This window comes from Panthera onca, chromosome C1 (assembly GCF_046562875.1).
Source record: "Panthera onca isolate mPanOnc1 chromosome C1, mPanOnc1 haplotype 2, whole genome shotgun sequence".
NCBI lineage: Eukaryota > Metazoa > Chordata > Mammalia > Carnivora > Felidae > Panthera > Panthera onca.
In genome coordinates, this window is record NC_138346.1 from 185,319,993 (window position 1) to 185,345,323 (window position 25,331).

General features: G+C 38.3%; 1 protein-coding gene across 5 annotated transcripts in view; it reads right to left on the bottom strand.

Annotated features, from left to right (window-relative positions):
• MAST2 (microtubule associated serine/threonine kinase 2) overlaps window positions 1-25,331 on the bottom strand; it is a 220,508-nt gene that overhangs the window by 180,718 nt on the left and 14,459 nt on the right. For 3 of the 5 annotated variants that reach the window (XM_078451967.2, XM_078451969.2, XM_078451968.2), the window contains exons 2-3: window positions 13,204-13,348; window positions 8,316-8,458 (exon numbers count right to left, since the gene is read on the bottom strand). In XM_078451967.2, the coding sequence (XP_078308093.2) occupies window positions 8,316-8,458; window positions 13,204-13,348 (288 nt within the window). Of the gene's footprint in view, window positions 1-8,315; window positions 8,459-13,203; window positions 13,349-25,331 lie in introns of those variants that run through there. The other 2 variants (XM_060625596.3, XM_060625592.3) reach the window with 1 other exon arrangement.

Sequence of the window (25,331 nt, forward strand, 5' to 3'; positions counted from 1 at the left end):
AAGAATAATCATGACAGTTCAGAATGAAGCAGAAAAGGTTCTAAGTAGTATCATGGATTTTTAATTCTTTTAAAAGCATATCCCATGTATGTCCATTTCAACAAAGTTCTGAAATATTATTAAAGTAAAAATATAATGATAAAGAAAGCCTTAAATCCTCAAAGCCACTAAACACCTATTAGAATGACTAGAAATTTTTGGGGGCGCCTGGATGGCTCAGTTGGTTGGGCGTCCAACTTCAGCTCAGGTCGTGGTCTCACTCTTCCTGGGTTCAAGCCCTGTGTCGGGCTCTGTGCTGACAGCTCGGAGCCTGGAGACTGCTTCAGATTCTGTCTCTTTCTTCCCCTCCCCTACTCGCTCTCTGTCTCTCTCTCAGATATAAAAAATAAAACATAAAAATAAAAAAAAGAATGACTAGAAATTTTTAAGAAAGAAAAAGAAAAAAGAGAATAATAAGTGTTAGTGAGGATGTAGAGAAATTGGAACTCTCATACATTGCTAGTGAAAACACAAAATGATGCAGCCACTGCGGAAAACAGGTTAAAGGTTCTTCAAAAAGTTAAACACAGAATTACCATGATTCGGCAATTCCACTGCTAGGTATATACCCAAAGGTATTGAAACCGGGAACTCAAACATTTGTACATGAATGCTCATAGCAACATTATTCACAATAGCCAGAAGGTGGAAACAGTCCAAACAACTGTCAACTGATGAGTGAACAAACAATATGTGTTATATCCATAAAATGGGATTTTATCCAGCCATAAAAGTAATAAAGTACCAAGATGCCTGGGTGGCTCAATCAACTAAGGTCTGACTTGATTTCAGCTCAGGTCATGATCTCACAGTTTTTGAGTTCAAGACCTGCATCAGGTTCTGCATGAACAACATGGAGCCTGCTAGGGATTCTCCCTCTCTCTCTCAAAATAAATAAACTTTAAAAAAAAAAAAAAAAAGGAAAGATGCCTGGGTGGCTCAGTTGGTTAAGCGTCTGACTTCAGGTCAGGTCATGATCTTGCAGTTCATGAGTTTGAGCCCTGCATCAGGCTCTGCACTGACAGCATGGTATCTGCTTGGGAATCCCAATCTCTCTCTCTTTCTCTCTGCCCCTTCCCCACTTGCACTCCCTCTCTCAAAATAAACTTAAAAAAAAAAAAAAAAAAAAAGAATAAAGTACTGATATATGCTATAATGTCGACAAACTTCAAAAACATTATGCTAAATAAAAGAAGCTAAATGAAACAAAACATCACATATTATATGATTCCATTTACATGAAATATCTGGAATAGGTAATCCACAGAGACAGAATGCAATTGGTAGTTGCCAGGGCTGGGATGAAGATAGAATGGAAAGTGACTGCTTAATGGGTAGAGCTTTTTCTTTTAGGGTGATAAAATGTCTTCAAACATTACTTAAATTGAAAGTTCAATCTGGTTTTGAGCTTTGGTACTTTAAAGTTTATACTTTTCTTGGGACCCCTGGATGGCTCAGTTGGTTAAGCATCTGACTTTGGGTCATGTCATGATCTCGCAGTTCATGAGTTCAAGCCCCACATCAGGGTCTCTGCTGTCAGCCAGTGTGCAGCCTGCTTTGGAACCTCTGTCTCCCTCTCTCTGCCCCTCCCCTGCTCTCTCTCTGTCTCGCTCTTACTCTCAAAAAAAAAAAAAAAAAAAGTTTACTCTTCTCCCTGTTAAATCTCACTTGCTAGTTCTTCTTGAACCATCATTTCTGTTTGTGACTGAACTTATTCAACACGGAAAATGTGCCCTCAGCATATGCGATAAGTGTCTCTTCTAGGTCTTTATCAAAGAAGTAGATGGAAATAATTATTAGGGCAAGGACAAAGGGTGCCTGGGTAGCTCAGTCAGTTGAGCATCCAACTCTTGATTTGGGGTCAGGTCATTATCCCAGGGTCATGGGATCAAGCCCTGTGTCCAGCTCCACACTGAGCACGGAGCCTACCTAAGATTCTCTCCCTCTCCCTCTGCCTCTGCCCCTCTCCCCTGCTTCCTACACTCTCTCTAAAAGAAGACAAGGACAAGAATAGAGGTCTGTATGACCTGATCATATCAGGCTGGTCCTGACACATTAAATCAACCTTCTTTTATAGACATTATACTTCAAACAAGTATTATACAATCAGCTGTAACATTAGCAAAGAAATCCCAAAAAGTTCTTTACTCATTTAATAAAAAAGTATACATTGCTTACTATGTGTCATATATAATGCTACATATAAATTAGAAACATGATAATGGAAACAGTCATTCTTTGCAGTGATCATTCCTATTGTTAAAAAGAAAACCACAGGCCCAAAATGGTGTCACTTAGGTTAAGGCCTCAAGTCGGTAAACCAATACCTAACTGCAGTTTCAACCCCAGGAATGTAACCTTTAACCTGTTGACATGGAATTGCCTGGTCAATACTCAGAAATTTACTAATAGACCCCTTCTGCTCGCTTTAAGAGGGCAACCTTGCCTAAACAATGCATTCCCTGCTAATAAATTCCTTTCTGTTTTTTTTTCTTCCTTTTTTTTTTTTTTTGCTATGCCCTCTCTCTGCCTTTAAAAACCTTTTTTCTTGCTTAACTCCTTAGAGCTCCCTTCTACTTGCTAGAGGGGATGCTGCCTGATTCATGAACCAACTAATAAAGTCAATTACATCTGTAAATTTACTCAGGTTGAATTTTGTTTTTTTCAACACTATAAGGCATTATTCTTGTAAAGGCAAGTTGGCCAACAAAGTAAAAAAAAGAATCCCAGGGGCACCAGGGTGGCTCAGTTGATTAAGCATCTGACCTCGGCACAGGTCATGATCTCATGGTTTGTGGGTTTGAGCCCCACATCGGGCTCACTGCTGTCAGTGCGGAGTCCTCTTCAGATCCTCTGCCCCCCTCTCTCTCCCTCTCCCCTGCTTGTTCTCTCTCTTAAGAATAAACATTAAAAAAAAAAAAAAAAAGAATCCCAAAAGTTCATTCGGAGAATCAAACCCTACCAATTAAAAGATTCTTGAGATTTACAATCCTCCCATTAAAATGCCAATATTCAGTACAGTTCACTGGTTAGGCCAACCTCAGTATAAATTACTTGAACCCAACAAGAAAAACCATCCAAACCTAATCCTTCCATCTGTGGTCTCTGTTTCTAGTTCCTCATTCCCCATTTGCTAATCTCAATGAAAACTCATTCATTCAATAATTACTAATTATTGTACATTATTATAACTGTAATAGGAAACTACTGAAAGACTTTAATCAAGAAAATGGCTAAACATTGGTGCTGCATAAATATTGACAAAATGAAAAAATTGGAAGATAAAACTGAAAGAAAGAAGGTACAGTGTAGGTGATACACTTAAAGGTACTACAATAGCATTGTGTGGTAACAGATGGTAGCTACAATTTTGGTAAACACAGCATAACATACAGAGGTTTGTTTTTTTTTTAATTAAGTTATTTTAATGTTTATTTATTTTTGAGACAGACAGACAGAATGTGAGGGGTGGGAGAGGAGCAAAGAAAGAGGGACACAGAGAATCCAAAGCAGGCTCCAGGCTCTGAGTTGTCAGCACAGAGCCTGACACAGGGCTGGAACTCATGAACTGTGAGATCATGACCTGAGCCGAAGTCAGATGCTTAATCGACTGACCCCCCCAGGCACCCCCCACCTACTAACTTGTTGATTGGCTATGTTGTACACAAGAAACTAATGTAACATTGTGTGTCAACTATACTTCAGCTAAAACAAAACAAAAATCTAAAAGAAAGAAGACTAAACATGATCAGATTTGTGTTTTGGAATTAACAGACTTTAGAGTGAAGAGTGACCTGGAAACGAAGAAGACTGAATACAGTGTTAACATAATAAGGCCACCAAAATGACCTAAGTAAAAAGACTGTCAATGCGGCTTAGAATGGGCAACTGTGGTGAAAAAGAGCAGATCACCTGGAGATGTTGGGAACTAAGGCTCTCTGGGTGATTGGATAGGGAGGGGAAGAAGGGCAGAAGAGGAGTCAAGAAGGACTTCCAGGTCTCTGGCTTTCAACTACTGGGTGGATAATGGTGATATTTAATAAGACAGGGACCAAGGAAGAACTGGTTTAGGGGAATAGAGAGGCAGAACAGGGGCGTTTGGGTGGCTCAGTCAGTTGAACATCCAACTTCAGCTCAGATCATTATCTCGCCATTTACAAGTTCCAGCCCCGCATCAGGCTCTGTGCTGACAGCTTGGAGCCTAAGAGCCTGCTTCAGGTTCTGTGTCTCCTTCTCTCTCTGCCCCTCTCCTGTTTGCACTCTGTCTCTCTCTCTCTCTCTCAAAAATAAATAAAAACATTTTAAATTTTTTTTTAAAAAGTAAGGCAGAATAAACAGATGGACTGAGTTGTAGGGTGGTATAGTTCAGAGGATTCATAGAGCACCTGGGTGGTTCAGTAGGTGGAACATCCAACTCAATTTTCAGCTCAGGTCATGATCCCAGGGTCAGGCTCCTCACTGAGCATGGAGCCTGCTTAAGATTCATTCATTCATTCATTCATTCATTCTCTCTCTCTCTCTCTCTCATATTCTCTCCACCCCTCAACTCCCTCTATAGCCCCTCCCCTGCTCTCCCTCAAAAAAAAAAAAAAAAAAAAAAAAAAAAAAAAAGGTGGCACGCCTGGGTGGCTCAGTTGGTAAAGTGGCTGAGTTTGTGAGTTTGGCTCAGGTCACGATCTCTCAGTTCATGGGTTTGAGCCCCGCATCGGGCGGGCTCTGGGCTGACAGCTCAGAGTCTGGAGCCTGCTTTGAATTCTGTGGCTCCCTCCCTCTTTGCTGCTCTCCCATTTCCACTCTCTTTCTCTCAAAAAATGAATAAGCATTTCTAAAAATTTTTAATTAAAAAAAGGAAAGAAAGAAACAGGGGCACCTGAGTGGCTTAGTTGGTTAAGTGTCCAACTCTTGATTTTGGCTCAGGTTATGATCTCACCGTCCGTGAGATCAAGCCCCACGCCAGGCTCCACCCTGACAGCATGGAGCCTACTTGGGATTCTCTATCTCTCTCTGCCCCTTTTGTACACACACTCTCTCTCAAAATGAACTTAAAAGAAAAAAAAAAAAGTAGTTATTTTACGAATCTCCCAAAAGATAAATAAATCAGCTTTTTAAATGGGCAAAGAGGGGCGCCTGGGTGGCTCAGTCGGTTGAGCGTCCGACTTCAGCTCAGGTCACGATCTCACAGTTCGTGAGTTCGAGCCCCGCGTCAGGCTCTGGGCTGATGGCTCAGAGCCTGGAGCCTGCTTCCGATTCTGTGTCTCCCTCTCTCTCTGCCCCTCCCCCATTCATGCTCTGTCTCTCTCTGTCTCAAAAATAAATAATAAACATTTAAAAAATTAAAAAAAATTAAAAAATAAAAAATAAATGGGCAAAGAATATGAATAGACATTTCTTCAAAACAACATTGCAAATAGCCAATAATCACATTAAAAGGTACTCAATGTCATTAGTCCTCAGGGAAATGTCAATCAAAACCACAAGGTACCACTTCAGACCCACTATGATGACTAAAACCAAAGACAGACAACAGCAAATGTTGATGAGGATGTGAAGACATCATATACTGCTGATAGGAATGTAAAATGGTACAGCCACTTTGGGAAAGAGCAATTCCTTATTAAAAATGTTAAACATAGAGTTACCATACAACCCAACAATTCTACTCCTAAGTATATACCCAAGAAAAATCAAAACATATCCACATGGAAATCTTTACACAAATGTTCACAGAAGCATTATTCACAACAGTCAAAAGGTAGAAACAACCCAAATATCCATCAACTGACAAAATGTGGTATATCCATACAATGAAATATTGTTCAGTGATAAAAAAAAGAATGAACTACTGCTACATGCTACAACATAGATAGACCTTAAAAACGTCATGCTAGAGGGACATGTGGGTGGCTCAGTCAGTTGAGCAATGGACTCTTAATTTCAGCTCAGGTCATGATCTCACAGTTTGTGAGTTCAGGACCCACGTCAGGCTCTGTGCTGGCAGTATGGAGCCTGCTTGGGATTCTGTCTCTGTCTCTCTCTGCCCCTCCACCCCAGCCCCTCTCAAAAATAAGTAAATACAACATTAAAAAAAAAAAAAAAAATCATGCCAGGGGCGCCTGGGTGGCTCCGTCAGTTAAGCGTCTGACTTCGGCTCAGATCATGATCTCGCAGTTTCTGAGTTTGAGCCCTGCATCCAGCTCTGCAATGATAGCACAGGGCCTACTTCAATTCTATCTCCCTTTCTCTCTGCTCCTCCCCCACCTCTCTCTCTCAAAAATAAATATTTTTTAAAAAGTCATGCTCACTGAAAGAAGCCGTCACAAAAGGCCATATATTGTATGACTCAATTTATATGAAATGTACAGAGGCAGAAAGTAGATTACTGGTTACATAGGGTTGGGGGAAAGGGAGGATAAAGAGGTGACAGCTAAAGGGTCTGGGGATTCTCTCTGAAGTGATGACAATGTTCTAAATTTGACCACAGTGATAGCTGCATATATCTGTAAATATACTAAAAGTCACTGAATAGTACAGTTTAAATGGATAAATTGTATCATATGTGAATTATATCTCAATAAGCTTTTAAAAAGAGAAAGTAATTCAGGAATACTCTCTACTTCAGTTGGGCTAGGCTAGGACTCCAACAACCTCAGTCCAGGAATTCCCTATGCAACACAATACCTTAAAATAAAACATTCAATTTTAGTGGCAATAGTTCTCAAAAGGGTACATATTAGAATGAGTTGTAATGCTTTAAAGAAAATACGGGATCCCTGGGACCACCCCAGTCCCACTGGATCAAAATCTTTATGACAGTGTATGGATTTATATATATATATATTTTTTTTACATTCCAGAGGTTAAAAGGAAGACAACGTGAGGCTTTTAATAGACATGTTGAGAACAAGTGAAAAAATTTGAATATGGTCTTTATATTAGATGCTATTATTAAACTGATGTTAAACTTCTTGTATCTGATAATATATTGTTACTTAGGAGACTATCCTTGAGCTTACAAAAAATACTTTTAAGGGTGAGGCACATAAGGTCTGTAACTTGCTTTGAATTGTTTCAGGAAAAAATATACCTAAATACACACAGATAAAACAAATATAAAGTTACAAACAAATCAGTCAACCTAAGTCAGTTTATATGGGTATTCATTGTATTTGAAAATTTCAAAATAAAAAGTTAGGTAGCAGGAAAAATTCCCAATTCTCCCTGTAGCTTAAGAGTCACAAACTTCAGGTCAAAAAGAAATCTGACCCAAAAATTAATTTCCCAGTTGCTATAAGAAGACTTCTTCCCCTATCCTCACTTCCCAGGATGGACAAATGGACAAAGCTTTCTAATCCATATGTGCCCAAGATTTATAATCCTGAAGAACAGATGAGATTACATTTTAATGGGAACAAGTGTCTGTTATTGTACCCTGAAAATTACTAGTGTGCTTTGTCCTTTAGAAAGAGGGAAGAGTGTGATTTCAGCAGGAAGTCAATGAGTACCTTCAGTAAAAAAGCAGAGGCACTAAAGGTAAAAGAGTAGAAGATGCAATCACAGGCGAAAAAACTGCCCAGACTACACAGCTTAACTTTTGTTAGATCCCTTAACTTTTGTTGTTATCATACAAATCCTAGACAAAGAAAAGGCTCACTCTTTCATCCAGGATATACTGAAGTGCCTAGTACCTTATCCTATCCTCATGTACTAAATATGTATATCAAAGAGCTATACACAGAAGCAATCTAACTTCACAAGGTTAAGAATCCTGTTTATAAGGGGGTATCTGGGTGGCTAGGTCGGTTAAAGGTCCTACTTCAGCTCAGGTCATGATCTCGCGGTTCGTGAGTTTGAACCCTGCATCAGGCAAGCCTGGAGCCTGCTTCGGATTCTGTGTCTCCCTATCTGCCCCTCCCCTGCTGGCAATGTGTGTGTGTCTCTCTCTCTCAAAAATAAACAAACATTTAAAAATATATAAAAAATAAAACCTTTAAAAAAAAAAAAAAAAAAAGAATCCTGTCTAGAAGAATGCTCTCTCCCAGAAAAATGCATTCATTCAATCACATTGAATCTTCTTCTTGACTCTCCCTACATGATCAGTACCAGTGATAGCATAAGAGAGCAATCAGAATATATTCCATTAAATTCCACTCTTTCTATACTTCACTTTGAAAAATTAAACTATCTAAATCCTAGAAAGAAAAATAATAAATGTGGCCATGACAAAGACAATCAAGAATTTGTTCATAAAGCAAGGGACCATCTTTACTGACACTTACCAAGCTGGCAGTAAGAGAAGGTGCAGATTGTCCAAGAGACTGGTTCCTCATTCGAACCAGGTTTGATGCTTCTCCTGAAGACTGCCAAGTCACCTGTCCCACACTGCTATGTACACTGCTGGACAAGGGGAGCAGCTGCTTACCTTCAAACACAAGGTTCAGAAAATATACTTGTAATTATTTATTAATTAACAAGTGAAAATACACACTGATATCAAGTGGATAAAAGTATACCAATTCAAAACAAAATGAAGTTCTGCCATACCCATTTTAGAATCTGTAGCCCTTTAAAAATTGCAACTGCCTTGGGGTCCCTGGGTGGCTCAGTTGGTTAGCATCTGACTCTTGATTTCGGCTCAGGTCATGATCTCACTATTCGTGGGTTCAAGCCCCGTGTCGGGCTCTGCACTGACAGCATGGAGCCTATTTGGGATCCTCTCTCTCCCTTTCTCCATCTTCTCTCTCTCTCTCTCTCTCTCTCTCTCTCTCTCTCTCTCTCTTTCAAAAATAAATACACTGTTAAAAAGATTCCAGGGTGCCTGGGTGGCTCAGTCGGTTAAGTGTCCAACTTCATTCAGCTCAGGTCATGTCTCACAGTTTATGGGTTCAAGCCCCACATCAGGCTCTGTGCTGACAGTGCAGAGCCTGCTCGGGATTCTCACTCTGCCTCTCTCACACACACGTTCTTTCTCTCTCAAAATACATAAACAAACATTAAAAAAATACAATAAAATTCTCTGTAATATCCACCACCATGCCAGCCCCCAACCCAGACATCCAACCTAGCAAGCCAGGAGTTTTCCAGTCTCTTCCATGCTACTTAGTTTCTCACCAACTCAATGCAACATGAGTGAAGCAGGCAGCTTCTCCTAGACAAGTTTGGTCCCTCGGTTTCCAGAAGACAAACACTGGATCTATAATGCTCTGTCTAGACTCCATGTGTTCAGTCCAGGATGACTGACTGCCTTAATCCCAATGAAAGAATACAAGAAAGTCACTTACAAAGACTGAGTATCTAGAATTGCAATGACTTTCCAATTCAAGTGCAAGTCCCATTTCAACCTCTTCCTTCATAATGTTCTTCACATGGCTGCTAGTTATTTAACCAAAACAAATGTGATATCATTCCCCGCCTTAAAATATTTCTGATGACTCCTTACTGTTTAAAATAACTAGCCAAACTTTTAAAAAACTAAAGAGATCCTTGGTGCGACTGGATGGTTCCATTGGTTAAGTGTCTGACTCTTGATATCAGTTCAAGTCTTGTACTCAGGGTCATGTGAGTTCAAGCCCCACACTGGGCTCTGAGCTGGTCATGAAGCCTACTTAAAAAAGCAAAAAGAAACAAACAAACAAACAAACAAAACCCTAAAGAGATCCTCAATAAATCCAGATTATCTTCCTGGCCTCATCTCCAACTCTTTTCCACACCCATTTGCTCACTCAACTTCACGTATGCCCTGCATTTTCACCTGGCTTTATCCTGATCACCCAATTCACTTGAAAATTCTTCTTCTTCCTAGCAAAATCCTATTCAACATGGAAATACCTGCTGTAATAAAGGTGTGAGCAAAAGGAGTTTTTAGTTTTGTTTTTGCTACAACATATCCTTTTATTGCAACAAAATATGATGCAAATTATTTGGAGGGCAATTTAGCAAAACTTATTAAAATTTTAACTCAAATGTTTGAATCCAGCATTCCACTTGTAGGAATACAGTAAAATGAAAAAAATAACAGTCCAGAATGCTCACCTTAGCAATGCTCACCAGGATAAAACTGGAAATAAGATAAACGTTCATTATAGTTTAAAGAAATTATAATATCTCCACATAATGAAATACTAAACCCATTAAATGAGGCACCTTGGGGCGCCTGGGTGGCTCAGTCAGCTTAGTGTCCAACTTCAGCTCAGGTCGTGATCTTGCGGTTCGTGAGTTCAAGTCCCCGCGTCAGGCTTTGTGCTGACAGCTCAGAGCCTGGAACCTGCTTCACATTCCATGTCTCCCTCTCTCTGCCCCTACCCTGCTTGCACTCGGTCTCTGTCTCTCAAAAATAAATAAACGTTAAAAAAAATTTTTTTAAATAATAATGAGGCACCTCAACATGCAGTCAAGAGAAAAATGTTCAACATTTCCTGTTGAGTATAAAAAGCAGAAAGGAAATATGTGGCATACGATTCCAATTTTGATTTTTAAAATAAAAAAGTTTATGTATATTTACATAAATTTTTAAATATATATTTAAATATAATGGAGCATATATAAATAGTTGGAGAGAGGGAGATAGAAGACTAAGAAGAGCTTTTCACTTTGATAATAATGCAGGTCTTTGAACACAAATTTTTTATTACTGGTATATCTACTTTTTTTTAAAGATTTATTTTATTTTGAGAGAGACAGAGAGAGAGAGAGAGAGAGAGAGAGAGAGAGAGAGTGTGTGTGTGTGTGTGTGTGTGTGTGTGTGTGTGTATAAACTGGGGAACGGCAGAGGGAGAGAAAAAGAGAAGCCCAAACAGGCTCCATGCTCAGCACAGAGATCAACACAGGGCTCAATCCCACAAACCATGAGATCATGACCTGAGCTGAAATCAAGAATTGGAGACTCAACCAACTGAGCCACCCAGGTACCCTATGGTATATTTACTTTTTTAATCAGAAACATGCAATGTTTTTTAAAAATCTAGTTATCTTTCAAGTCTGTTCTCAAATGTATGCTTTACCAAAAAGCCTTTCCATAAAACCCTCTACAAAAAGTAAGAATGGTTTTCTATTCAAAACTTCCATAAGGCCAGAGTAGAGACTGCCTGCCTTCTTTCCTTCCTTCTGCAAATGTTGCCATGTTCTCCAGATGACCTGCCTACTCCTCATCTATATATTCTAAAGGAAAGAGATCATTGACTTACCCTATCCACATATACAAAGGCTAGTATCATAGCCCTATCTCCCTTCAAAATAAGGGCTTACTGGGGAAAGGCTTATACATTTGCAAAAGAAACCCATTTGGATATATACAAGTCTGGGCTTGAAGCATACCAAGGTTTGCCAAGAATTTGAGGAAAACAAACAACGTAAGAAGGAACAATATGAACAAATGGAGCAACTGGCCTTTTAGTAAAGAAAGAACTCAGAAGAAAACTTAAAAATTACAATTATTCTTACAAGGATTCAAAAGGCTAATGTGTAAAATAATCCCAGTTAAAGATGGCTGACTGAGGACATACTTTTATCTTTGGTCACCAAGGACAGTAAATGAAAATAAAGAAGTAAAATATACAAACAAACAAAGGCTATAATGAGGGAGGGGGATTGACTAAGGAAATGAATAAAATTTGGGGAAAATCTAAAGCAGATAGGTGAATCATAACCAATGGAACTGGGCAAAGAAAGACATAAGGTATAATAAGCATAAAGGAAATTGCAGTTAAATCACATATGAGGCTACCCTGCAAAATCTCAGATAAGTTCAGTATTCAGAGATACAAGATACTAAAGAAGATATAAAGTTAAGACATAAAGCTGAACTCAGATTAACTGAAAATCTATAGGCAAACACAACCACATTCCCATATTGTACCACCCAGCAGCCAGACAATCCCCTCACAGGATAGAAGGGATATGGGATCTCAGAGCAGAGTGATGGATTCTGGTTGTTAGGTGCTCAAAAGAAAGAGCTGATTCAGAAACAAAGCTTTAAAAAAAATTTTTGATACAAAACTCAAAATTCTGTTTACTCATACAAAATTGAGAAGGTAACACATCCTTATATTCATAGCATTCTGCTATGAAAAGAACCAAAAAAATGGCTTTATGTGATTAAATACATGCCTGGCAAAATAACAATTCCAATAAAAAAGTGCAAAGATAAAGCCAAGAAAATAGCCCTGAAATGGGGCAAAAATAAAAAGAAATTTAAAACCATTTACTATTAGGCCAAGAAGTATGGTGGGGTTTCTTCTCTATTAATCTAGTATTTTTAGCTGAGGCCAGATTCTCTTTTAATATTCTATTGATTTCTTAAAATTATGTCACATTTTAATGGTTTCCCACTTGGACTATAACTTCCTTGTATCATTTCTTCCTCTTGAATTTTTTAAAGACTTTTCAATGGGGAAGGTAGGGAGGCACTACCGGCTTTGGAAAGGATTTTGAAAATGGGGGTGGGGGCAGAAAATCAAAAGGAGTGCCTGGATGGCTCAGTCAGATAAACATCTGACTCTTGGTTTTGGCTCAGGTCATGATACAGCAGTTCATGAGTTCAAGCCCCACATCGGGCTCTGCACTGGCAGTGCAGAGCCTGCTTGGGATTTTCTCTCTCCCTCTCTCATTGCCCCTTCCCCATTCTCTCTCTCAAAATAAGTAAACTTAAAAAAAGAAAGAAAGAAAGAAAGAAAGAAAGAAAGAAAGAAAGAAAGAAAGAAAGAAAGAAAATCAGAAGAAGCAAAGGATGTAAAGTCTACAGAAGTGAGCAGAAAGCAGAAGTCAAATTCAAAGAGAATAACCAGTGACAGTGGTCAACTAGGAGATAACTAAGAGGCCCAGGAGGCTACCATTCAGAGACACCACCAGGAACTAGTAAAGAGAGGAAGACAGCCTTACCCTTGAGTGTTTTATACAAAACTACCACCAGAGAAGATGACAAGTCAACTGATATACTGTTAAATATTGACAACACAGTCCCATATTTCTTAAAAAACAAATTTAGAGAGGCTCCTGGGAGGTTCAGTTGGTTAAGCCTATGACTCAAGTCATGATCTCACACTTCATGAATTTGAGACCCACTTGGAGCTCTGCACCGGTGGTGCAGAGCCTGCCTGGGATTCTCCCTCTCTCTCTCTCTCAAAATAAATAAATAAAAGCTTTAAAAAAAAAAAAAATTTAGCTACTCACCTGACAGAGAACTGGCCAGGCTTCCTCTCCGCAACTTACAGTCATCCTGACTAAGTTGTCGTTGAAGTTTAGCTTTTCCAGCGGATGAAAACAGGTCAGGATTACTGAGCTTCCTGAAAAGCAGGGGACTAAGTCCAGTTTTTTCCTTCAAAGAAAAAAAGGTAAAATATAAAGTCTTTAAGGTCTTTTCTGAAAGTATAAGGACTTTATATTAATCATTCATTACAGTTAAATAGTGCCAGCATTTTATACTTCCTGATCAATAGCTAAAGCCAAAAACATATTTCTTAGTAAAAGCTATTTGGGTATGCTATGAAGGCTACAGGACACTGATTATAAATGCAAATGAAGGGATGCTTAGGTGGCTCAGTCAGTTAAGCATCCGACTCTTGACTTCGGCTCAGGTCATGATCCCACTGTTTCTGGGTTCAAGCCCCGCATCAGGCTCTGCGCTGGTGGGGTGGAGCCTGCTTGAGATTCTCCCTCTTTCCCTCTCTCTCTGCCCCTCCCCCACTCACACTCTCTAAGTAAATAAACTTTAAAAAATAAAATAAATAAAAATAAATAAATAAATAATAAAATGCCAAAGAAAAAACGGGGGGGAAGGCTCACAAGATGACACGTTAAGACATTTTGACAGGATGTATTATTCATAATGAGTACATGTCTAGTTATGTTTATTTATTTTCCTCCTTCTATTCACTCTTCCTATATATCCAGTAAAGAAAAGCATATTTTAGTTTTTAAAAAAAACATAAATAGCAGACCTTCCTTTACCTGATATACAAGGTTAGAAATGCCTCTAACATTCAATTAATGCTAAAATAAGATATAGAGATTTCTTTATAGGTCAAATAGGAGCTGAATACATGTTTCAATGAAAAAGCATAATAGTACTATGGAGAGGGGTGCCTGGGTGGTCAGTCAGTTGACCATCCAACTCTTGATTTCGGCTCAGGGCATGATCGCAGGGTCATGGAATAGAGTCCCACGTGAGGCTCCACACTGGGCATGGAGCCTGCTTGGGATTCTCTCTCTCTCTCCCTCTGCCCCCTCCCCAGCTCACACACACTCTCAAAAATTTTTTGAAAAATTTTTAAAGTACCACGGAGAAAATACAAATAATATGAAACATTGACAGAGCCTCCTCCCATTTGTCTGTATTTTAATCCAGCTCATCCTGCTCCATCCCAATGCCTGTTCCTCTTCACTCAGTAAGCAATGTCAATCAACTCTCTTCAAGATTCAGACATTTTGAAGCAAACATCCACCTCATTGGCAGCATTGAAAGAGAAACTATTTTTAAAAAAATAAGGCAAATGAGACATATCTTTCACATTTCAATGAAAGAAACTAAAACAAATACAGGTAATTAGCACATCAAAGTGATATGGACAGGACAAAGACAAAATGAGAAACATAAGAAATAACTACAATCTATGTTACCTGCCATTTGAAGAATAAGACTCAAACAACTAGTAAAAGCCACAGGGCGGGGAGAATGGGAAAATGCCAACCTTCTTCAGATTTAAAAAAAATAAAAACCTATAAGGTCATACACTGTGATTGGTGGGTTCACAAACATGTTCACAAACATAATACTGGTTGGTGGTGCCTATCCAGAATATAATTTACAAATGCCCCAAAATAAAAAAAGTTAAATAAAAATAACAGTTAAATAAAAATAAAAATAAGAGTAAGTTAAATAAAAATAAAATAAAGAAACAAGGAAACAGTATTTTTAAATTGGTAGTAAATGGATAAAATGATGAAGAGGGATATTTAGGCACTGTATCATTAAAGCAAATGGTGTGTCAAGATAACTATAACAGAAGTTAGCAGGGAGAAAGGGAAACTGGAAGCAGTAACTAATACAAAAAGAGAAGACAGCAAGATAGCACGTATATTCCCACCATCGGGTGTGTTAAGGATGAAATACTACCTATGCATCAAGGAGAAAGCATGGAAGGAAGCAGGGTTTGGGCACTAATGCTGATAACCAACCAAAAAAGGCCGGCCACTCACAGAGGCAATACCCCAGCATGCAGCTTTAGGTGGAGTAAGGAAGCATTGGAAGATATCAAGCTGAAGTAATATCCTAAATGAAGACAATAGGGAGAGGGAAAGGACTCATCCCCAAAATAACTTACAAACCAACTACATCAGGAAGCCAGCACTGGGATGCCTGCTACACTGTATGGATGAGCAATTAGTCTTAGCCAGAAAAGGAACAACAACGAATACAGGACTAGAGCAGCACCAATTAAGAGCAAGTCCTAGCCTTTTCAATCTCCCTATTCCCTATCATAATATACCATAGAGAAAAAAAAAAAAGCCAGAAAACAGAAAAAAATAAATAAAAGTATATCACATCCCTTCTTATTCCAAGTCTCACCTGTCAAAACCTTGCAAAGGGAAGCAAATATAAATTAAATTGGATAAGAAATTTAATTTTTAAACAATTTTATTTTTAAGTAATCTCTACACCCAGTGTGGGGCTCAAACTCAGAACCCGGAGATCAAGAGTCGCATTTCCACCAATTGAGCAAGCCAGGAGCCCCTGAAATTTAACTTTTAAATTAGTATGTCTTTTTTTTCTTTTTACTGAAGTATATTAGTCATTTCAGAAAAGTACACATATCCAAGCATATAACTCAATGAATTTTCACAAATTAAACATACCTATGTAACCTGTATCAAGATATATATTTAAAAAAAAAAAAAAAAAAAGACATAACCAAGCACCCCAAAAAGCCCACTGTGTTCCCTTCCAAGCACTACCCAGGCTTCCAACAGAATAGATTATATAAAGTGAAAAACTTGGGGCACCTGGGTGACTCAGTCGTTTAATCATCTGACTCTGGATTTCAGCTCAGGTCATGATCTCAGGGTTCGTAGGATCAAGCCCTGCCTCACTCAGGCTCTGTGCTGACAATATGGAGCCTGGTTAGGATTCTTGCTCTCCCTCTCACTCTAATTTTGCCCCTCCCCTGCTCACACTCTCTCTCTCAAAAATAAACTTTTTTAAAAAAATTAATAAATACGAAATCTTTATATGAATGGAATCAACTAGCCTGGACTTTTTAAAACTAAATTTACCCAAGAAGTCATTAAGGGACAGGATAGAATGAAGCAAATAATACAAAATCACATATAATCCAACAGAGAAAGAAAAAGTGTATAGGAGGTAGAACTTCCTTACTAATTTCCATAATAACTTCATATAGTTCTCTAGTTTCCATTCTAGTCACTTATGAGATCCATCCAAGCTGCATGTTTTCAGGTTCTATGGGATCCATTATACCCTTTAAACTCTTCCTTTCGGCTCAAACTAGATTAAATTGGTTTTTATAGTGTTTACAATCAAATGATTCTTAAGCAAATTAGGGAGTTAAGGAGGGGGAAGAGTCTAGGAAGACTTAGAGGCTTCTGGCTTGGGTAGTATGCTTATCAAGACAGGGAATACAGAAGGAGAAACAATTTACAAATAAAACACTGCTCAGACAATAGTAAATATTAGCATTAACTACAGATCATAGTACTTTTCCAATAACTATTAGGGGAACTATAAACATTTAACCTGAAAGAAAGAAAACAAAGGAGACATGAGTAACTCTCTACATGAGTGCTATTTCTTACATTACAGGAAATTTCTAACTTCTGAGGACAGAATTAGAACTAATGGATGAAATTAACAGATAAAGTAGGTTTAGTTAGAAGGAAGAGCTGTCTAGGGGCGCCTGGGTGGCTCAGTTGGCTACTGTCCCAACTCTTGATTTCGGCTCAGGTCATGATCTCACAGTTTGTGAGTTCAAGCCCTGCATCAGGCACTGAGCTGACAGCACAGAGCCCGCTTGGGATTCTCTCTCTCTCCCTCTCTCTCTCTGCCTCTTTCCCACTCTCAAATTCTCTCTCTCAAAATAAATAAACTTTAAAAAAAGAAGAAGAAGAAGGAAGAGCTATCTAACAGTCAACAGGCCACCTTAAAAAGGAATGGACTGTGCCACCAGAAATACTGAAAAAGGTGAAAGCTGACCTAAAGCAGTAATTCTCAAAATGTGGTCCCCCATACCAACAGCACCAGCATGACCTGTGACCTTGCTAAAAAATGCAAAATCTCAGGCTTCACCTCAGACCTACAAAATCAGAAATTCTGACAGAGGGGACCAGCAATCCATGTTTTAGCAAGCCCTCCAGGTGATTCTGAAGCACATGAAAGTTTGAGAACCACCAGACTAGGTCAAAAACTTTCAACATGATCCCACCAACACACAAATATACCAATCAGTTGTGAGGACTGTATCACAAATTACTTAAAATTTAAATAAAGTACTCAAGTTTGCAACCACTTTAATTAAATGAAAGCAGGTTCTTGGTAAACTCTACAATAAAGTCAATTCACCTGTATTACAACATTCTTCAGTGAAAATTTTAAAAGGCAGAATTATAGCAAGCATCCCAGAAATTACACATAACCTATATTTATTTATATAACATTATAACAATAACACATCTAACATATGCCAGGTAAAGTCCAACTGTCCAAAAAAAAAGGGCTGAAAATTGCTTGACTACACAATCTCTACATTTTCTTCCCAACTCTAGGAGCTTCTTGCTTTCTTTTTTAATTATGAGTACTGAGTTGTGCCCATTTTGCTTGTTGCCCTGGGAGCCCTCACAGAGACTTCTCTCTTTTGGCTCAAAACCATCTCCCTCCTCCACAATACCAAAGCAAATCTCACACTAACTTTACCCACAACGCTAGTGTTGTGCTTACACTGTACTATGCTATTAGGATAGGATTCAAAGGAAAGGATTCACAGCTGAAAAACTGTAGTCTACACAACTAAAAACATTTGTACCAGACTAAAAACCTGGATTAACTCTCATTGGGAGTTGTCTTATCCCAAATGACTGGTAATCCAGTAGGTAAAGAGAATTCTATACCTCGTGGCAGATTCTTCCTGATCTACCCAACGAGAGTCAAATCCAGGTGCCACACTAATCAAAGTCCATTCTCTTAATCCCTATCAAAAAAACTTTGCTTGATTATCTATCTATAATGAACTTTGACCCATACCCCAAGCATATCAAACACAGACATAAATTAACTCTAAATGGATCATGAATCAAACTGTAAAACCTAAAACAATAAAACTTAAGAGTAAATTTTTGTAAGTTTTAGAGTTCGTAGATAAGATACAAAACACAAGTTTAAAAAGAAAAGTTATAAATTGGACTTCACCAAATTTAAAAACTACTCCTCTTCAAAAGATACTGTTTAAAAAAATGAAAACAAATCACACACAAGAAAAAATCATTTGCAAAACACATGTTAGAAAGGACTGGCATTCACTATATAGAAAGGTCTTACACAATTCAATAACACACAAGCCAATTAAAAATGAAAAAAAGACTGAACAGACACTTCAACAAACAAGAGGCAACTACGGCAAAAGAATATACAAAACCATCATCAATATGATTTATCATTAGGGAAACAAAAATTAAAATCAAATGAGAAGTAATGTCAGCACAAAAAAAAAGGCGGGGGGGGCGCCTGGGTGCCTCAGTCAGTTGAGTGTCTAACTGATTTCAGCTCTGGTCATGATCCCAGAGTCGTTGGATCAAGTCCCTCATCAGGCTCCATGCTGCAAATGGAACCTATTTGGTATTCTCTCTCTCCCTCTCCCCCACTCATGCACGTGCTCTCTCTCTCTCTAAAACAAAACAAAGCAAAACAAAACCGCACAGTTGCAAGCTAACATCTCCCCAGAGAAACAACTGGAAAACAAGCAGAAACTATCAGAACCACCTTTGTCAGAATTCTGGAAAACAGTCAAAGGTTTACAGTCAAGAAAATGCTGAATCAAGAAGTAAACTTAAAAATGGTAGGAATGCTTTGTGGCATTTTTATGTGCCCCTGCCCACCCACTTCTTGATGTTAAAGCAGTGTGAAGACATCAGCTGGTGGTCCTAGTGCGGGACCTTGGTCCCCGATTCTAGAAGGAGCAGAACAAATCTTGTTTGCAAATTATTGTTTATAGCTGTTCTCACTTGTCTGGGGGCTGCCAGAAAGACTGACACAAGGCACTCCTTTATTTCACCTAACTCAGAATCTGCTCAAGGCAGAAAAGCAGGAGGCTTTGCTCAAAAACACTGCAAGGTGATCCGACCACCCAGAGCCACGTGGACCAAAAGATTAAAGGTGAGACATAAAACAGACTGCCTAAAGCCTGGGAGGAAAAAGGGAGAGTTTCTTTGGAAAATTTGTGCAATCAAAATAGGGTAATTTAGAAAGTCCAAGGTAGGGGCACCTGGCTCGTTCAGTCGGAAGAGCTTAGGCCTTTCATTTCAGGGCTGTAAACTCAAGCCCCACATTGACTGTAGAGATTACTTAAATAAATACACTTAAAAAAATAATAATAATAATAGAAAGTGCAACGCAAAATGCATGCTCAAGAAAGACCTGAAAAGACTCTAAGCTTTCATTTCAGGCTGATCCCTATGCTCACTATAAGTCTAGCTAAACAAAAAGTCCATATAGGAGAGTGGTTTGCAAAGACCCTATAGGAGGTAGGTTTGTTTATTTAGATTCTGGTGATCAAGGAAATCTCTATCTAAACACAAGCTAAGGAACAGAGACTTCAGTACCACAGTACAGTACCACAGTATACACAGACCAAGGAATATAATTTCTGCAAAAATAAATAAAAAATAAATGTTGGGAAAACTCACTAGAAAAATGGACAACTACAGCCTTCAACAACCTAAAACAACAAACTCTGGAGAAAGGGGAAGTGATTTCCAGAGTTATCAACATTCAAATGTCCATTTTTCAACAACAACAAAAAAATCACAAGACCTACAAAGAAATGAGAAAGTATGGACCATTCAAAGAATCAAAATAACAGAAACCACGTCTGAGGAAACCCAGCATTTAGACCTAGTAGTAAACTTTAAATCCCTTTCTTAAATATGTTCAAATGTACAAATGAAAGAAAATCAGAAAAACAATGCATGAAAGAAAAACAGGGTTGCATATATGATACTCAAGGAAAGACAATGTGAGCCAAGGATTTTATATCCAGGATAACTAACCTTCAAGGTAAAGGGCACAGGAAAACTGTTACCAATATAAAAATAATTCAGAGAATATTGTTCCAAGAGGCCCTTCCTAAGGAATCTACCAGAAAACAAGATTTACACAATCAAAATAATTAGAGCAATATCAGCATGTGATTAGCATTAAATATGCAGTCACTTGTAAAATGAATAAATGTACATTCAAAGGGAGAGTACAGTATATAATGGCTATATAATTTGAAAATGTAGATACACATTTTCAACCACAAGATGGAAGGGGAAGGTGGAGACAGCATATACAAAAAAAATTTAACAGTTCTCATTAATCATTTATGGTAGTACATTAGAATTGCCTTTAGAGACATATATTTATGTAGGACAAAGCAAATGCATAATTACTGGATATTCTAATTGTTGGTTCAAAACACTGTCAGAAGCTTCCCGGCTGTAATCTGAAAGTGGCCCCTGTTTCAGGGGTAGGGAGAGACAAAAGAAAGAGGCAGGCCACTCCAAGTTGGTAGGTGGCAGTATTAATAACCAAAGGAAACTTACATAACAAGACTTGCCTTGGGCAGCAGCAAGACAAATAGATCTCCACACCTGCCCACCAGATCTTGGTTTATAAAGAGGCCTTAACTAGGTGCAGTCGTGTATACCATGCAGGTGTTTTCAATACTACATCACTATCTCAAGGCTATGTCCTTGAAGAAGCCTCTGGGAGCAGGAAAGGCAAGTGGAACCTATTTCCAAGGACAGGGGAGGGGTGAGGAGCCTCCCAGAGCCCAGGTCCATCTGCAGTCATGTCTTTTTGATAACATTCTCCAATACTTAATTCTTTCACACCGTGAGTCTTTGGGAATATGATTCGAGGTAGGAAATAGAGAAAATACTGATGTAATATACAGGAGATTAAGTTTTTTTAAAAATCTGAGTAGTCCTTTGCAAATACACTGTTAATTGACAAGTAGTTTATGTATTTAACTCTCCACTGACAAGTTTAGAAACAATGACCAACATAATAGCAAAGAGTATCCTTAAGATATAGTTTGCAGTTGTTCTAAAATACCATTTCCCATTAAAAGAAACCAAGAGTTCTTAGAAAAACAGCTAATTCCAGGTCTAAGGTGGAAAATGAGCCCGGAACAGTTTGACCCATGAGATTGCAAAAAAACTATCAAAACTATTAGGATCAGGTCCAAAAGACTAAGAAACCAATTGTTTCTAGACAAGAGGACAATCTGAGATTCAATTAGTACAAGAAAACCATCAGATGCTGTACATTTAAATGCCTGACCGGGGTGGATCAGTCAGTTAAGCCTCTGACTTGGGCTCAGAAAGCCTGCTTCGGATCCTCTGTGCCCCTTTCTCTGCCCCTTCCCCACTTGAGCTCTCAGTCTCTCTCAAAAATAAATAAATAAACTTAAAAAAAAAGGTTTAAATGCCTAACCACATGAATAATAAGATGACAGGGAACTAATTACCTTAAAAATCAGGCAAACTTAAAAGGAAAGAATCAAGCCTTTCTTACATGTACTATACCACTGGGAACTAAATAGTAGATGAGGGGAAGCATCTCCTCAAAATGTTATTCCAGTTAATAATTGAAAACAAAATGATAGAATTGTATCACCATTTTGCAACTCCCAATTACTGAATCTTGGCACTGAGCATCAAAACTGCTAAAATCAAAGAGTAAGCAGCAGAGATTACACACCTACTGTTGAAAGACCACACAACCATCTATAATTTTGCCAAAGGAATTAAACCTGAGGCTGGATGAAGCTTCTGTATCTAGCTGTAATTTGCAGGAAATACAAAGGATACGGAAACATTTTGAAATGCATCATGGTTATATAGTAGGAAACCTACAGGTCAAATGCCCCAGATATTTCTACGTATAAATTTTAAGGAAAAGGAAGACATGGAAGGGAAAGCTACAGATTAAAAAAGATTTAAGACATATCTTGTGTTGGGGCACCTGTGGCTCAGTCGATTAAGCATCCGACTCTTGATTTCGGGTCAGGTCATGATCTTACTGTTCCTGGGATAGAACCCACGCATCCAGCTCCGTGCTGACAGTAGGTAGCCTGGTTGGGATTCTCTGTCCCTCTCTCTGTGACCCTCCCCCACTTGGGCTCACACGCGTGCGCAGGTGCATGCACATACACGCTCTCTCTCAAAATGGATAAACTTTAAAAAAATAAACATATCTAGTGTTTTTATTTATTTTGAGAGAGAGGGAGAACACAAGCAAGGGAGGGGCAGAGAGAGGGAGAGAGTCCCAAACAGGCTCTCTGCTGAAAGTGGAGCTCGAACTCCTAAACCTGTGAAATCATGACCTGAGCCAAAATCAAAAGTCCAATGCCCAAGGGACTAAGCCACCCAGGCACCCCTATCTCATGTTTTTAAAGGGGCAGGACTAAAATGTAATGTTTTAGATGCAAACTTACAAGGAAATGCAAGCAAATTATTACTTTTTAAGTCAGGACAGTTATTACTTTTGAAGGGAAGGTGGGGCTATGATTGAGATGGGACACATTTATAGAATGGGTGGCAAAACTGTTTTTCTTGATCTGGGTAATAGTTTGTAAGGGTGTTCATCTTACAATTCATTAAGTTATACATTTGTTTTGACTGCTTTTCTGTGCTTCTTATATTTTACAATAAAAAGGCTAAAAAAGAAAAAGAGGAAAGGAAAAAAAATCACAAAACAAGTGGCCTGCTGCAAAAGTAAGGGAATATTTTGCCACACATAAAGTTAGAGCAGTGACAAAAAACAAGCACAATAATAAACATAGAAACATTTAGTGAGACCCAGTACAAATGAGAAATTCTAAATCTTGATTTGACAACAAAAACAACACTCCAAAACAGACATTCTTTTTTAAAAACCTTTTTTAAGTTTATTTATTTATTTTCAGAGAGAGAGAGAGAGAGAGAGTACAGAAGGGGGAGAGGGAGAGGGAGAGAATCCCAAGTAGGCTCCACAGTGTTGGTACAGAGCACAATGTCAGGCTCAAACTCACAAACCATGAGATCATGACCTGAGCCAAAACCAAGAGCCAGATGCTTAATCGACTGAGCCATCCAGGTGCCCCCAAAGCAGACATTCTTATCCTCATTTCATATTCAAATCTACTAAGCTACTGAGAGAATTCACACCTAGTCCAAATTGTTTTTTCTCCTATTATATTTAAATTACATTAATAAAGAACTCATAACAATAAGAAAAATAAAACGAAAGAGTTATAAGAAAAACAAGAAAGTATATGGATAAGAAAGTCACAAGACAATAAATCCAAATAATAAATAAAATTCACTAGCAATTAGGGAAATATATTTAAAACACTGACAAGTCATCCAAACCTAACAAATTACCAGAAGTATTATTACCATAATATTATTACCATATTATTACCATAATATTATTACCATAATAACCTGATAAAACCAAGAGTTGGCAAAGACATAGAGAAACATCACTGGTCAAAGTAAAAATTGGTACAATCACTGTAGAAAACAATTTGGCAATAATATCCAGCAAGAGAAATTCCTGTACATGGGCACAAGGAGATAAGTACAAGGATATTTACTGCAGCACTATAATAGGGAAAATGGAAATAACTTAAGGGTCCATTATTATAAGAATGGATAAACTGTCATTTACTCAAAGGAATGCTATATAGCCTTTAAAAATTAATGAAACTGATTTGGAGCGCCTAGGTGGCTCAGTCAGTTAAGTGTCTTACTCTTTTTTTTTTTTTTTTTTTTTTTTTTTTTTTAAACATTTATTCATTATTGAGAGACAGAGAGAGTCAGAGCACAAGCATGGGAGGGGCAGAGAGAGGGGGAGACACAGAATCTGAAGCAGGTTCCAGGCTCCGAGCTGTCAGCACAGAGCCCGACACGGGGCTCGAACCCAACAGCAGTGAGATCATGACCCGAGCTGAAGCTGGACGCCCAACCGACCGAGCCACCCGTGCCCCAAGTGTCTTACTCTTGATTTCAGCTCAGGTCATGATCTCACAGTTCGTGAGATCGAGCCCCACATCAGTCTCCATGCTGACAGCACAGAGTCTGTTTGGGATTCTCTCTCTCCCTCTCTCTCTGCCCCTCCCCTGCTTGTTCTCTCTCTCTCTCTCTCTCAAAATAAATAAATAAACTTTTAAAAAAATTAATGAAACTGATTTAAATGTATTAACATAGATCAAGGTTGGCAAACTTCAGCTGGCAGGCCAAATCCTAACCATAGCCTGTTATGTCCAGTCAGAAAGCTAAAAGTAGTTTTTACATTTTGTAAATGGCTAGAACACAAATCAAAAGAACATTATTTCATGAAATATTCTCAATATGAAAAATATAAAAGTTACATTAAATTCCAATTTCAATGTCTATACATAAAGTTTTATTGGAACATAGCCACATTCACTCATTTACATATTATCATAGGTATGCTATCATGCTACAACAGAAATGAGTAGTTATGAAAAAGTATGACAAAGCCTAAAATATTTATTATCTGCCCCTTTACCGAAAAAGTCTCCTGATCCATGACATAGATAATTCTCAAAAAAATATTGACCAGAGTCTGGGTAGCTTAGTTGGTTACACATCCAAATGTTGATTTAGGCTCAGGTCAAGAACTCACATTTCATGAGATCAAGCCCCATGTCAGGCTCTGTGCAGACAGTGTGGAGCCTGCTTGGGATTCTCTCTCTCCTTCTCTCTCTCTCTCTGCCTCTCCCCCACTCTCTCTCTCTCTCTCAAAAATAAACTAAAACAAAAACCAATGTTAAATTACAAAAGTAAGAGCAAAAAGATTTATACAGTAATATATAATTTATATAAAAGTTAAAAACAAATACAGCTTCATCTTACTTATAAATATCTTTAGTAATGGATTGTTTTTCTTCCTTATTAATGCAGCATTTAAATACACACCACCTTTAACAGTGGTTTCTTTCAGGAATGATAATGGGGAGGGAACGGATGCTAAAAGTAACTGTAACATTTTACTCCTTTAAATATAACATTTTACTCCT